Source organism: Muscardinus avellanarius, assembly GCF_963383645.1.
Source record: "Muscardinus avellanarius genome assembly, chromosome: 2".
In the NCBI taxonomy this organism is placed as follows: domain Eukaryota; kingdom Metazoa; phylum Chordata; class Mammalia; order Rodentia; family Gliridae; genus Muscardinus; species Muscardinus avellanarius.
The window spans coordinates 6,857,236-6,870,606 of NC_137787.1; the positions used below are offsets into that span (position 1 = coordinate 6,857,236).

The following is a 13,371-nucleotide window of genomic DNA, read 5'->3' on the forward strand; positions in this document are numbered from 1 at the left end:
AGAAAAAGAAAAAAAAAAATCTCTTGTGCCAGGCGTGGCAGCGCATGCTCTTAATCCCAACATTTGGGAGGCAGAGTCTAGGCCCTTCGCAACTCAGTGAGACCCTGTTTCAAAAAATAAAAAGACTAAAAGTTAGGAGACTGGGAGTGTAGCTCGGAGGTTTAATGCCCTTGGGTTCCATCCTGGCACCACACACACACAAACAAAAATAGCTCTTGAAATTTGAGAGAAAATGAGTTAAAACAGATGATAATCAAATAGAATCAAATACCTGGAAGGGTCTCTTGATCACTTCAGTGCAGTAGGTAGTCACATCCTTAATGCTTGCTGGAACATTCTATTTCATACCTTTCTCTTTCCTGCATGCTTTCATATCCAAAGCAAAGATTTAGACCTCTACAGGAAAATAGATGGAACTGGCAAACATCATGCTAACTGAAATCAGCCAGACTCAGAAAGTCAAGGGTCATATGGTTTCTCCCTTTTATGGAACCTGGAAAGAAAAGGGACCTCATGAAAACAGAGACCAGGGGAGTATTAGAAGGGGGCCAGGGTATGGAGGAGCGTCAAGAAAGGGAAGGTATAGGGAAGGAAACAAACCAAATAGTGCTATGTACATAAATGTACAAATCTCACATATAATTATAATGTATCAATAAAAATAAACAATAAATAGGCAAAAATATGAACCACCTTGGGAGAAATTTGACAAAAGACCATGTACTGAAAACTTTAAAACACCAATGAGAACCATTATTAAAGACCTAAGTAAATAGACCTAATATCATGTTATAGGTTGGATATAAAACGTCCCCCAGAGAAGTTTCTGTATTATGCGAGGCAGCCAGGTTTGAAGTTGGGGCGTGGCTAGAGGAGGTGGGCCAATGAGAGTGTGCTCATGAGACTAATGTAATGACGCCAAAACTGTAACAGTTGGGGTTGGAGATGGAGTTGCCGTGGTTCTTGTTCTTAGCTTGTTTAGAAAAATTAGCCAGAACTATACTGCTGTAAGCTTAAGCAATTTTTATTATTACAAAGGCAGAAAGAAGGGACAGAATTATTATAGCACTACATCAGAGGGACATAGTGGAGTGCCTTGAAAATAGACACTGACAGTTTTTATCATAAGACAGGGTTTTTTTATTTATTTATTTAGTGGGTCTGGAGATGGAACCCAGAGGCATTGACCTCCAAGCTATACCCCCTGCCCTATTTTTTATTCTTTATTTTGAAACAGGGTCTCACTAAGTTGCGGGCGGCCTCACTAAGTAACTGAGGGTGTCCACAAACCGCGATCCTCTGGTCTCAGCCTCCCGAATGCTGGGATTACAAGCGTGTGCCACCACGCCCGGCTCATAAAATAGTTTTTATAGATTATCTCCCATCTTGCTTAACCAATAGTCTATCTGCTCCTGACCCAACTAGGTATGGCCCCACCCATTATCTCCGTGCAAGCCTTTTGATTATGAGGATTCACTATCTCCCATCCAGCTTGAAAAAAAGCCTTCTTCCTGCCCTGATGCAGGTGTGGACTTCCCCTCATCTCTGGTGCAATTCTTTGTTAAGACCAAAATGTGTTATTTGGTTAACAAATTCAGGGGTCCCATGGTATCTGCCCACTTTGAGGAAGGCCTGTACATCCTCCCCCATCCTTGGGAGTTTAAGCCTATCTGCTAGAAGTTATTTATTATGTAAACTTGTCTTTAAAATATGAAGGCCCTGGGCTACAACTTTTTTGTGTACTTGCTAATCACTTTTGGTAACAGCTACCTCCCCTCCCTGCCTGAGTGTCTGCACAGTACCTAGGCCCTGACTACTTTTTACATTTTGTAATTAATACCACAATACCGGCACACTCCCCATCAACTGCGTCTCTCACTAGCTTGCCAGAGCCAGCCGCAAAAGTACGGGTTCCGAAGAGAGGAGTGAGGATGAAAAGAATTCAATTCTAAAAATTTTATTCAAAGAATATTTAATTCTATCATGGAAGGATCGCCAGTACACTCCCGGGTCAATATCTCTACTGACCGATACAGAGTTTATCACTCTGGTCCTATTTACACAACTCCAGGTCAGTCAACCCTCCTGCTGTCACCACCTGTGCGCATAACATCAACCCTTGTGCCGTCACCACCTGTGCGCATAACCTGTGCGCATAATGTCAAGTCAATCAATCCCACCTGAGCTTTTCTCAGACCTTTAACTTTCCATGACCCCAAACCTTATTGGCTCTGGGCAAAGGACAGTCAGAAGTATTCTTTTCTTTTTCTTTTTTTTTTTTTTTTGCGGGTTTGGGGATGGAACCCAGGGGCATTTGGCCTCCGAGCTACACCCCCTGCCCTACTTTTTATTCTTTATTTTGAAACCGGGTCTCACTGAGTTGCAGAGGGCCTCACTAAGTAGCTGAGGCTGTCCGCTAACCGTGATCCTCCAGGTCTCAGCCTCCCAAATGCTGGGATTACAAGCGTGCGCCACCACGCCAGGCTAGAAGTATTCTTAAAGAGGGAAACCTTACTGGCTCCCCACACTAGCTCCCTCCCCTGCCTGCTTCACTTTCACCCTCCGGTTTCAGCCCCAAATAGCTGAGACCCACCCTAAGCAGAAACATCCAGAAGAGGATACTGGGAAACTAATTTCAGTCTCGCCCAGTTAACACATTCCAAAGCCAGGACCTCAGCTCTGCCCTCTGCCTCCTGAAGACACCCTCTGCCCCAGTCGTTTTCCTGGACTCCAGGAGCAGCCTCCTAACGGGTGTTTGTTTTCATTCACTCTGTAACCGACTGTTGCCGTCAGTGTTTCTCCTTTATTCCTGTCCCTTTCCCATTCTCAGACTGTGGCCCTCACCTTGCACTCCTTTGATCTTGTTTTCTGAGCTGATTGCAGGAGCTGTTTGCTAACCCTAAGCACAGACTCCAAACACAGCGTCCCGTCCCAACAACATAAGAACACGCCTGCACTCGAGCCAACCAGCACCAAATATCCGATTCAGATATTTCTGGAAAATGCTAATTTTTGTTCAAAGTCCCTGACCTGTCCTTCATATTACCTATATAAATAGGTAAATTTATATCCTACCCCTCCCCAAAAAGACGAGAATTTAAAGCATTAATCTGTCCCCGTTTGTTAGGACTTTCAATAAAACTTTCTTTTTCCCAACACTCGTAGCTCGGGCATTGATTTTTCCAGTGACCCGCTTTCAAACCCGAGTTCAACACCGTGCGTTTTCTCCGCCCTCCAGCCTCCCCATCCCCTCACGTCCAAGTCTCCGGAAGAACCACGCTTCCCATCGGGCCCCGCGCGACCCGGCGCTGCCGCGGGGCACCCTGGGAAGTGTAGTCCGCGCCCCAAACGTCGCTGTCGGAGACCCGCCCTCGCTAACATGGCGGCGCCCTTTTCGGGCGCGTTCGTTCCCTTGTAGTATTTTCGGGGGCGGGGATCTGGGCTTTAGGCAGTAAGTGGGGCCGGCGCCGGGGATCCCGGGAGGGACGTGGGGAGCGTAGGGACCGGGCTGCGCCGCCGCCTGAGGAGGGCGAGGCGAGGGCGGCCCGACCTGCCCGCGGCGCGGCGCTCGGCCGGCGTCGGGGCGGGCGTCTGGGGGTCTCGGGCGCGGGGCCATCCGCTTCTTCGCGTCCCTGGGCCCCGCGGTGACTTGGTGGGCTGCAGGGCTCCGAATGAGTAAACGGGAGTCCAGACTTCTTTGAACTCGAGGCTAGACTCTCGAGTTCCATTTCTTGGGCATTTCTTCTGAGAAATGAGTTGAAAAGGGGGCACAGTTGGGTTTCGGTGCCTCGTGTCTCTTAGAAACGTGCGCGGCGCTGCGTATTTCTCACCTCCCGCGGGCCCGCGCCACCCTCCATGGAAAGCTCTGAGCAGGACTCCCAGGTCCACAGGGCTAATCTTCAGGTCGGAGGATAGGTGCCGGAAGGCCTTCAGACTGCATCATCTCGGTGGTAGCCTCTCCTCCCCGGAGGTCTTCCTTTACTGCTATACAGAAGATTCGTTTGATCGACTTAAATGTCAGTGTAATGCAAGATCCTGAGGACTGAAAAGCAGAGATTTTAGTGAGCAAGTCATGGTCCTAAGGCTCTGTCAACTCTCAGAATCTAGGATTGGCTTTCAGGATGGGTTTTCATTTTTCATTAGTGACATGAATATGCCTTTTTAAGAACAGCTCTCATTCATCGTGGGCCAAACTCTGTACTCAGGGCCTTTCTTTTATTATGTCGTTTGCTGTTTAATCGACCCTGTAAGAAAAACGGTTAAGTCACCTGCCCAAAGTCACACAGATTGGTTAGAATCCTGGAAAGGATGAGAAACACTGAGATTTTGCTGCTTCACAAACGGTACTGTTACATATTTTCTAAAGAAAAATAACACAGTAACTACCCCCAAGTATAAAATAGATTTGGGGAAACTTATTTAAAAATATAAAAAAGTATGTATAACATGTAATTTTTTTTTAAGGATAGTAACTGTGTTTCACAATGTTTGGGGACCTATTTGAAGAGGATTATTCCAGTGTGTCAAATAATCAGTATGGTAAGGGGAAGAAGTTAAAGACTAAAGCTTTGGCGCTACCTGCTCCTAGAGAATTCACCAATTTGAGTGGAATCAGAAATCAGGGTGGAACCTGTTACCTCAATTCCCTTCTTCAGACCCTTCATTTCACACCTGAATTCAGAGGTATGCTATGTTACATGCATTTGAATAGTAATAGGTACCATCCACTTTACATGTAATTATACAAAGGCACAAATAGACAAAGTATCTTAAAAATGTATCCCATAGTATGTGTTTATTGCTGCAGATGTAAAACATAAATTGGTGGTTCACTCTTCAGAGAAATGTGAAACTTAAATTATTTTAAATATGTTCTGCGTAATTATAGTAATATTTAGTAACAACAATAAGGCAGTATACTTTGCTATTCTTGTGTGTGTGTTTATGTTACTGGTGTTTGAACACAGGAGTGTTCTGCTTCGGAGCAACATCCCCAGCCCTATTTTACTTTTTTTTTTTTTTAATTTTGAGACAGGATCTTACTAAGTTCTTAAGGGCCTTGCTTAAGTTGCTAAGGCTCTGGTATCAAGCCTGTGCTCATTCTGGCTTCCCAAGTACTGGGATTATACACATGCACTACCCAGGCCAGCTATACTTTTTTATTTTTTTATTTGTGGTACTTGCTTGAACCCAGGGGTGTTCTACCTCTGAGCTACACTCCTTTTCCTTTTTATTTTGAACTAGTCTTACTAGTTGCTGAGGGCCTTGCTTAGTTGCTGAGGCTGGCTTTGCACCTGTTGTGTTCTGTCTCAGCCTCTCAAGTGCTGATATTACAGGTGTGCGCCACCACTCCCAGCTTAATTCTTATAATTTGTGTGTGTGTGTGTGTGTGTGTGTGTGTGTGTGTGTGTGGTACTGGGGATTGAACCCAAGGGTGTTCTACTGTTAAGCTATACCCCCAGCCATTTTTTATTTTGAGACAAGGTCTCACTTGAGGTGCCCAGACTGGCCTTCAGCTTTCATTCCTCCTGTCTAAGCCTCCCAAGTACTGAGATCATAGGTGTATACCTGGCTTAATTCTTATAATTTAGAAAACAACATAAAAATAACTCTGACTTCATTATGGTTATTTATATTTATGAGTTGAAAACATTCTCCAAAGTAACAAAGACGTAAGCCAGGGTTACCCATACAATTATATTCTCTTAGAATGGGGAGGGATGTCATTTTTATACACATTCAAAGTTGTTCATCTGCATTGCTGAAATCCAGAAAGTTCTGACACTGATCTGATCTGTCCTGAATTTGTTTAGCTTCAGAATTTGATGACCTGGTGCTATTCAGAGTCTTTTCTCAACTTGGGCGAATATTCAGACATTCATTATAGGACTATTAATCTGCCCGATTAATGTACACTGTCTGTTGCAGACCCTTCTGAGAAGGGAAAGTAACATATATATAACATTTCCTTCCTGTAATCTTTCAAAGACTCAAGGATTTTATGGAAGGGATTTTTGTATTAAGAACAGGAACCCACTCCGAGTAACTGTCTTAAAAGGGATTTATTGTGAGGATAAGAGGACTCAGAAACCAGTAAGCAGCAGCAGCCTGACTTCATGTTCCTTGATTTCTTGCCCCTGTCCTCTGCATCTTTGTTCCATCCTCATTTCTACAAACCTGCTTCCTCACAGGGGTCTTAGCATCTGTGTTCCTTTTGATTCCAGCATGAGCGTTAACTTGGCCTTCACCAGACCCTGATTTGCGGCCCCAGTGTCACATGACTTTGAGCTCAGGCCTCCACGGGGTCTCTATATTTTAAGGACAAACAGCCTGACTCATCCTGCATCTGAGTGCACATTCCCTCTTCCCATCAACTCTACTTACTAGGTCTCTGTGATGCCTTCTGTCGCTTCTAAGTTTAGAAAGACATCCCCCTCCATGGATTTAGTATTTGCCATTGTCCCCCTCCCAGGGCCATTCTAATGAATTGGGCTGCATGGAGGATTTCAGAGTGATCCCCTGGCTATCTTCTCCGTAAAGATATCTTCCTGGTGCAACCGGTAATTTCAGCATTAGTAGGCAGATTCCTAATAGAAAACGTCCAGGTTTTAATATCATTGAAGTTAAAGGGCAGCTTGAAGTAGAAAAGTGCCTCCAGAAGAGACTGCAGAGGAGGGTGAGGGAGCCAGGCAGGTCATGGAGAGAACCAGGAGTAGAGCCCAGAGATGCGGGTCAGCTTCCCCTTGGCCGACCAAGCAGGCACATGGTTTGATGTTGAAGTGTGGAATATACTTTCCATATACAGCTTAGTATGATCCTGATACTGACTGAAGGGGATGTATAACACAGAAAGGATAAACACTAGCAAAACACCAGGAGAAACATTTTGGATTTTTTTTGAAGAGTATCTTAGAGAGTATGACTTGACTGGGTTCCAGTGTATGATTGGTACGGTGTAGCTAAGAGTAGTGACTCTCGAAGTTCCCATATGGTTTTTTGCTTTAGCCTGTAGGTTTGTAGCTTATTTTTGCTTAGTCCCAGCACAAAGTATAACATTCTTAACAGTAATCACTAGGGCAAAAGTGGCCTTTCAATAAGGAGACACACCCATCCCTTATTACCCTGGAATATGTACCAAAGTTTCTCAGAAGGAATTCCTACCAGAACTCCCAAAAGATTCAGATAAATCCCATAAAGTGACCAACCTACATGTTGAATTATTTAAAAAATTCTAGAGATTGGCCCAGGGCTACCAACCTCTTTTTTTCCAGCTAAGATCACTACTACTGAAAAAGACAGTTTTCAAACAAAGAAAAGGAAGGAAATGATATCAAGATAAAAGGTGACTCTCCCCATAGAGGCCAATTGGCATTCTCACGTGTGGTTTTTTTGTTTTGTTTTGTTTTGTTTGGGTTTTTTTGATGGTACTAGGGGTAGAACCCAGGGGTTTTTCTACCTCTGGGCTATACTCCCAGACCTACTTTATACTTTATTTGGAAACAGGGTCTCATTGAGTTGCAGAGAGCCTCACTAAGTAGCTGAGGCTGGCTTCGAACCTGCACGATCCTCCTGTCTCAGCCTCCCAAGTGCTGGGATTACAAGCGTGCACCACCATGCCCGGCTTCATGTGTGGTATTTAAATACACATCTGCAACACTTTTATATTTCTAAAGATTCCTCATGCCTTTGGGGCCCCACTGCCAGGCCATGGGAAATATTTGAGGTAACTGTTAGTAGTTTTATGTGCATACATTTCCTATACTCAAACCTTAGCGTTGCCACTCTATTTTCTTAGAGTCAGTGGTTAAAAATGTTACAAGAAAGCAAAATGTGTTGATTACGGGTGTAAATATTGTCCCGGTCATATTGCTAAGTCCTTAATTGATTTAACTTAATGATGGTCTTGGCTTTCTAAACATTTTTCAAAGGTGAAATTGTGTCTTTTGTTTGTTTGTTTGTTTGTTTGTTTAGAAGCTTTATTTTCTCTTGGTCCGGAAGAGCTTGGTTCTTTAGAGGATAAGGATAAGCCTGAAGCAAAGGTATTAAATCTATGACCTACTGGGGTGTTTTGGGATATTCAAATGTTTGTAAGGAGGGAATTAAGTTTCTTGTTCATAGAAAACAATAATTTTATTTATTACCAAGTACAGTCTTTATTTTCAGAAAGGGACTTGGCCTATAACCTATTTAGAAATGAAATTTTCCTTCCAAAAGTGATTTTTTTTCAAATACAATACTGCCATTGATTTATAAACATACTTCCCTTTGCTATGTTTATTCTTTCTTCTTCTTCTTTTTTTTAATGTGTGTGTGTGGTACTGGGGGTGGAACCCAGGGGCTTTTTACCTCTGGGCTATACTCCCAGACCTATGTTATATTTTATTTGGAAACAGGGTCTCACTAAGTTGCTGAGAGCCTCATTCAGTAGCTGAGGCTGGCTTTGAACCTATGTGATCCTCCTGTCTCAGCCTCCTAAGTGCTGGGATTACAAGCGCACGCCACCATGCCTGGCCTTATTCTTTCTTCTGATACAGGAGATATTTGCAAATTGTCTAATACTAGCCTACCTAGATATCTAATTAATGCACTTATTTGCAAAAATAACAACAATAGTCCTCAAAAAACAGAGACCAGTATTATTTCAATTTGATATTCTGGAAATACCTTGAGTAAGGAATTGGCTTATTCTTTACTATGTTACTGTTGTGGAAGTGTATTTAAAGTGCAGACCTAATCTCCCTGCTTAGGCCTCATTCAGAAGTCTCATCCCTTTCAGGTTCAAGTCTCTACTTAACAGTGGTATTTCATGATACAGCTCAGTGCCTCTCTAGCCAGCTGTGTGGCAAAGGACTTTTTGTGGATTTTTTTCTTCCCAATCTGTTGCAGACCAATACTTTTATAATATTTTTTTTCTCCCTCCCAGTCCTTAAAGTCTGGCCTGCAGGCCAGTCCCTCAAAGGCATTCTTGAGTCTGCCCCAGCCTTCTCCACCTTGAAATAGGCAAGAACAGGCCTGGAGCTGGCTGCTCTGTGAATTGTCAGAACCAAGAGCGAGGTCTGTGTGTCTGGAAAATTCCTACATTGATCTGTAGGAATATATCTATATTGGAGATATTTTAGAGGAAGAAGGGACAGAGATCCTAACTGCTGTCAATCTGTGATCATGTGGGTGATGTATTAGGAACTGTGTGAGTTTTAACATAGATATGAACTATGTCAAGTTAGAAAACTCCAAATAACTACAACTTTTTGGATTAAGAGTTTTCAAATAACTGAATCTTAATTATTTCTCCTTGTATAATGAGAAATTTAGGGACTTTCTCTTCAAGTAAGAAAGATGAGAAAACTAGTATGCAGTTCTTTTAAAAAGCCTCACCCCACTTAAGCGTTCACATGGAAACGATCTGTTTCTCATCCAGGTTCGAGTGATACCCTTGCAGTTGCAGCGCTTGTTTGCCCAGCTTCTGCTCTTAGACCAGGAGGCTGCATCCACAGCAGACCTCACCTGCAGCTTTGGGTGGACCGACGATGAGGTACGCAGGCCCTGAGGAAGGTACCAGCAAGGGAGGGGAGTCAACACTGGCTTAGCATGTTGAATCAATACTCGTTTAACATGTTACCTGACTTCCTTTAACTTTGTCTTAGGGCCTCAATATGTGTGCACGCTTCTTTCTTGCCCAAATTAATTTTAAGCAGAAGTATAATTTCAGTACTTGTTATATACAGGACTTTATGACTGCCTCAGATTTGGGGTTGAGGAGCAGGCTGTAAATACAAGGAGCATAGGAGCCGAGTTGCAATTTCTACCCTAAGAATCATTGTGTATCTAGTCAAGTGCAACACCTGCTGCATGGGAATTACTTGTTATTCATACGGCAGACTGCTCTTCAGCCTTTTAGTCTTTGGCTAGCAATAATGGGCAAACTAAATGGCGGTTGTTTGAAATGCTGTCTACATTGTGACGTGCTTTGTTTGAATTTGGGTGTTCTGATTGGAACATTGGCTTCAGTCACAGCTGTTCTTGGCAGGTCTTTCGTGTGGCCTGACTTGCCCCTGACTCTTCGTTCTCTTCCTGTATCCTATTGGATAGACTGTCTCTCAACCTTGGATTGAACCCTTAAAAGATGTTCCATTGTGTGCACACACTAAACATTTGCCTGCAATGGCTAAGGATGCGTGTTGTCGACATCGATAAGATGTTAGCTGTACAAGTAAGACAGATTTGGTCTAGCTTTTTTTATGTAAGAGATGTCTTGCTGCAAAGACAGGAATAGGCGACTGTCACAGGATTGAAAGAGGCAATGGTAATAGAAGCTGTCATGTTTCCTTCAACAGTAAGCTCCAAGCTGTGGCCTCTAACAAGAAGCGCTCCCTACCTAGGTGGTACCACAGTGTGTACTTAGAGTGGGGTGACAATACATTTCCTAAACAGGTGTGTTAAATTCAGATGTAAGGCTAATGCTTTCAGTTAAATCCATTTTCCTTTCCTTAAAAAAAAATTTGCCAGGCGTGGTGGCACACGCTTGTAATCCCAGCATTTGGGAGGCTGAGACAGAAGGATCGCAGTTCGAGAACGGCCTCAGCTACTACTTAGTGAGGCCCTTTGCAACTCAGTGAGATTCTGTTTCAAAATAAAGAAGAAAACACAGGGCAGGGGCTGTAGCTCGGAGATCGAATGCCCCTGGGTTCCATCCCCAGACTCACAAAAGGAAAAAAAAAGAAAAAAGAAAAAAAGATCTCCAGTTCCACCACGTGCTCTGTCTTCCATCCCCTTGGGCTGCTGTTCTTCAGTGAAACTTCTTTGTGCAGTGCCTCCCTCACTGCCCCTACTTCTGCACTCTGAATTTGCTCCTCTGCCTCTTTTCTGCTTTTCTTGTCAAAGTCAACAACAACAGCCATGTGTCAAGGCCAGAAGACACCTCCGTCTTTAGCTGGGTGGGTGCACTAGCGCTCACCACCCTCCTTAAAGCTCCAGCTCCTCCCAGCCCCTGGACCCCAAGCTCCTGGTTCCTCCTTTGGCAGCTCTTTCCCCTCTCTACCTCTATATAATAGTGGACCACTTGCTTTGACTTATAAATTGTTCTTACGGAGTATTAAAACACAGCTATGAGACTCAAAATGGATTAAAACTAATTCCATCTGGAATTTCCTCAGTACTGTTAGTCTTGTTTTTGTTGGTCTATACTTCAAAGCAATAAGTTCTAGTTCCTCTCTAATGCCGACACTTCCTAATGTTCAGCCGCTGTGAGATTTTACCCCTGCACACACCACCAAAGCTCTTGAGCTCACACCTCTCTTTGTGGCTTGACACACGTGTACAGCTTCCCCCATGACGTGTACACTTGGCAGTTGCTAAGTGAGGGAGTTATATGTACATTTCCTTCTCATATTTTCATTTTGTGGTATAAATAAACATAGGTGGAGATCTTTTAGCCTGCTTTCAGCTTGTTTTGCTTAGTCATTGTATGTGACCAAGGCTTCTCTTTGGATTTCATTAGAAACCTTAGGTTTTTATTAACTAGTGCAACATTACATTTTAAAGTTGCCTGTTTTGTAGGAAATGCGGCAGCATGATGTGCAGGAACTGAATCGGATTCTCTTCAGTGCGTTGGAAACTTCCTTAGTTGGGACCTCTGGCCATGACCTCATCCGTCGTCTGTATCACGGAACCATTGTGAACCAGATTGTGTGCAAGGAATGTGGCAACACCAGTGAGAAGCAGGTGAATCGTCAATGTTAGCAGTGGATTATACTGTCAGCTATAATCCAGGAAATCAAATCTCTGAGCTCTAATACACACGAGAATCAAAATGCTTACTACTAGAAATAGTTCTTTGGGTTTTTTCCTTTTTTACTTTAACTGTACTTGAACCATCGGTTTATAATCCAGATTTCTCCGTGTAAACTAAAAGAGGCAAGTACCTTAAAGCGGTCTTATAATTATTATTATTATTTTATTTTTTATTTTTGGTGGTAATGGGGTTCCTGGAAGCCCTTCTACCTCCGGGCTACACTCCCAGACCTATTTTATATTTTTATTTGGAAACATGGTCTCTTAAGCCAGCACGGCTGGCTTCAAACCTGCGCGATCTTCCTGTCTCTGCCCCCCAAGTGCGGGGATTACAAGCGTGCGCCACCACACCCAGCTTTATTATTATTATTTTTGGGCTTTTTTGCAGTACTGTGGTTGGAACCCAGGAGCATTCTACCTCCAAGCCCTTTTTATTCTTTATTTTGAAACAGCATCTCACTGAGTTGCAAAGGGCCTCACTAAGTAGCTGAGATTGTCCATGAACCCGGATCCTCCTGTCTCAGCCTCCCAAATGCTGGGATTCCAAGTGTGTGTCACCATACGCGGCTTAAAACAGTCTTATATTCAGTACTCTAATATTTGGGAAATAGTTTGGGGTGGGTATTTACAAGAAGAAAGACTGTCACCTTGTCAGAGAAGCCAGTGTCATCGTGGTTGGAATATTATAAAGAAAATTAATCAGGGAGGTAATAAAAAGAATAAGTAATACTGAAGAATGCTTAAATTGTCAAAAATCTGTGATTAAATATTAGATTTAGTTTATTAATATTCTTCTGAAAGTTTATATATAGACTTCATTATATATAAAGCTTTTATAATCCTCTGTGTGTGTGTGTGTGTGTGTGTGTGTGTGTGTGTGTGTATCTGTGTGTGTGTGTGTTACTAGACATTGAACTCAGGGCATTCTACCTCTAAGCTACACCCCTAGCTCTATTTTCTTTTTTGAATTTTGCTTTATTTTTCTCTCTGCTTTTTTCCATACTAGGAATGGAACCCAGGGGCATTCTACCTCCAAGCTACACCCCTAGCCCAATTTTTTTTTTTTTTTTTTTGTCTTTTTATTTTTGAAACAGGTCTCACTGAGTTGCCTTGCTAAGTAGCTGAGGCTGGCTGTGAACCGCAATTCTCAGCTTTCTGACTCCCAGATGCTGGGATTACAAGCATAAGCCACCACGCCCGGCTCTTTTTTGATTTTTGAAACAGAGTCTCACTAGGTTGATTAGAGTCTCACTCCTGGCTGGGGCTGTCCTCAAACCTGTGATCCTCCTGCCTCAGCCTTCCAAGTACGGGGATTACAGGTGTGTGCCACCGTGCCCAGCTTTATAATCCTACTTTAATTAATATAACCCTCAGTGCTTTGTAATAAAACAGATTACCCATTTAATCTAATTAGAAACTAGATATTAGAGATCTGGGCATGTAAATATAACCCCTGTTTGCTCTATAAATCTTACACAGCTAGTGGTTACTCACCGAGCCCTTTAATAAGCATGTGTTATGGCAGGAGTTGTGGAGAGTGTCTGTATTTGTATGAGTAAAAAATGCCCTTTTATAAATGTG

The 13,371-nt window shown here is 43.1% G+C and overlaps 1 protein-coding gene across 5 annotated transcripts in view; it reads left to right on the forward strand.

Moving 5' to 3' along the window:
* Positions 1-4,484: 4,484 nt before the first annotated feature.
* Positions 4,485-13,371, forward strand: part of USP40 (ubiquitin specific peptidase 40) — a gene marked incomplete at both ends in the record, with an annotated part of 94,633 nt that continues 85,746 nt past the window's right edge. For all 5 annotated transcript variants that reach the window (XM_080690306.1, XM_080690307.1, XM_080690309.1 and 2 more), the window contains 4 exons: positions 4,485-4,683; positions 7,972-8,039; positions 9,419-9,532; positions 11,557-11,721. In XM_080690306.1, the coding sequence (XP_080546432.1) occupies positions 4,485-4,683; positions 7,972-8,039; positions 9,419-9,532; positions 11,557-11,721 (546 nt within the window). The remainder of the gene's footprint in view (positions 4,684-7,971; positions 8,040-9,418; positions 9,533-11,556; positions 11,722-13,371) is intronic.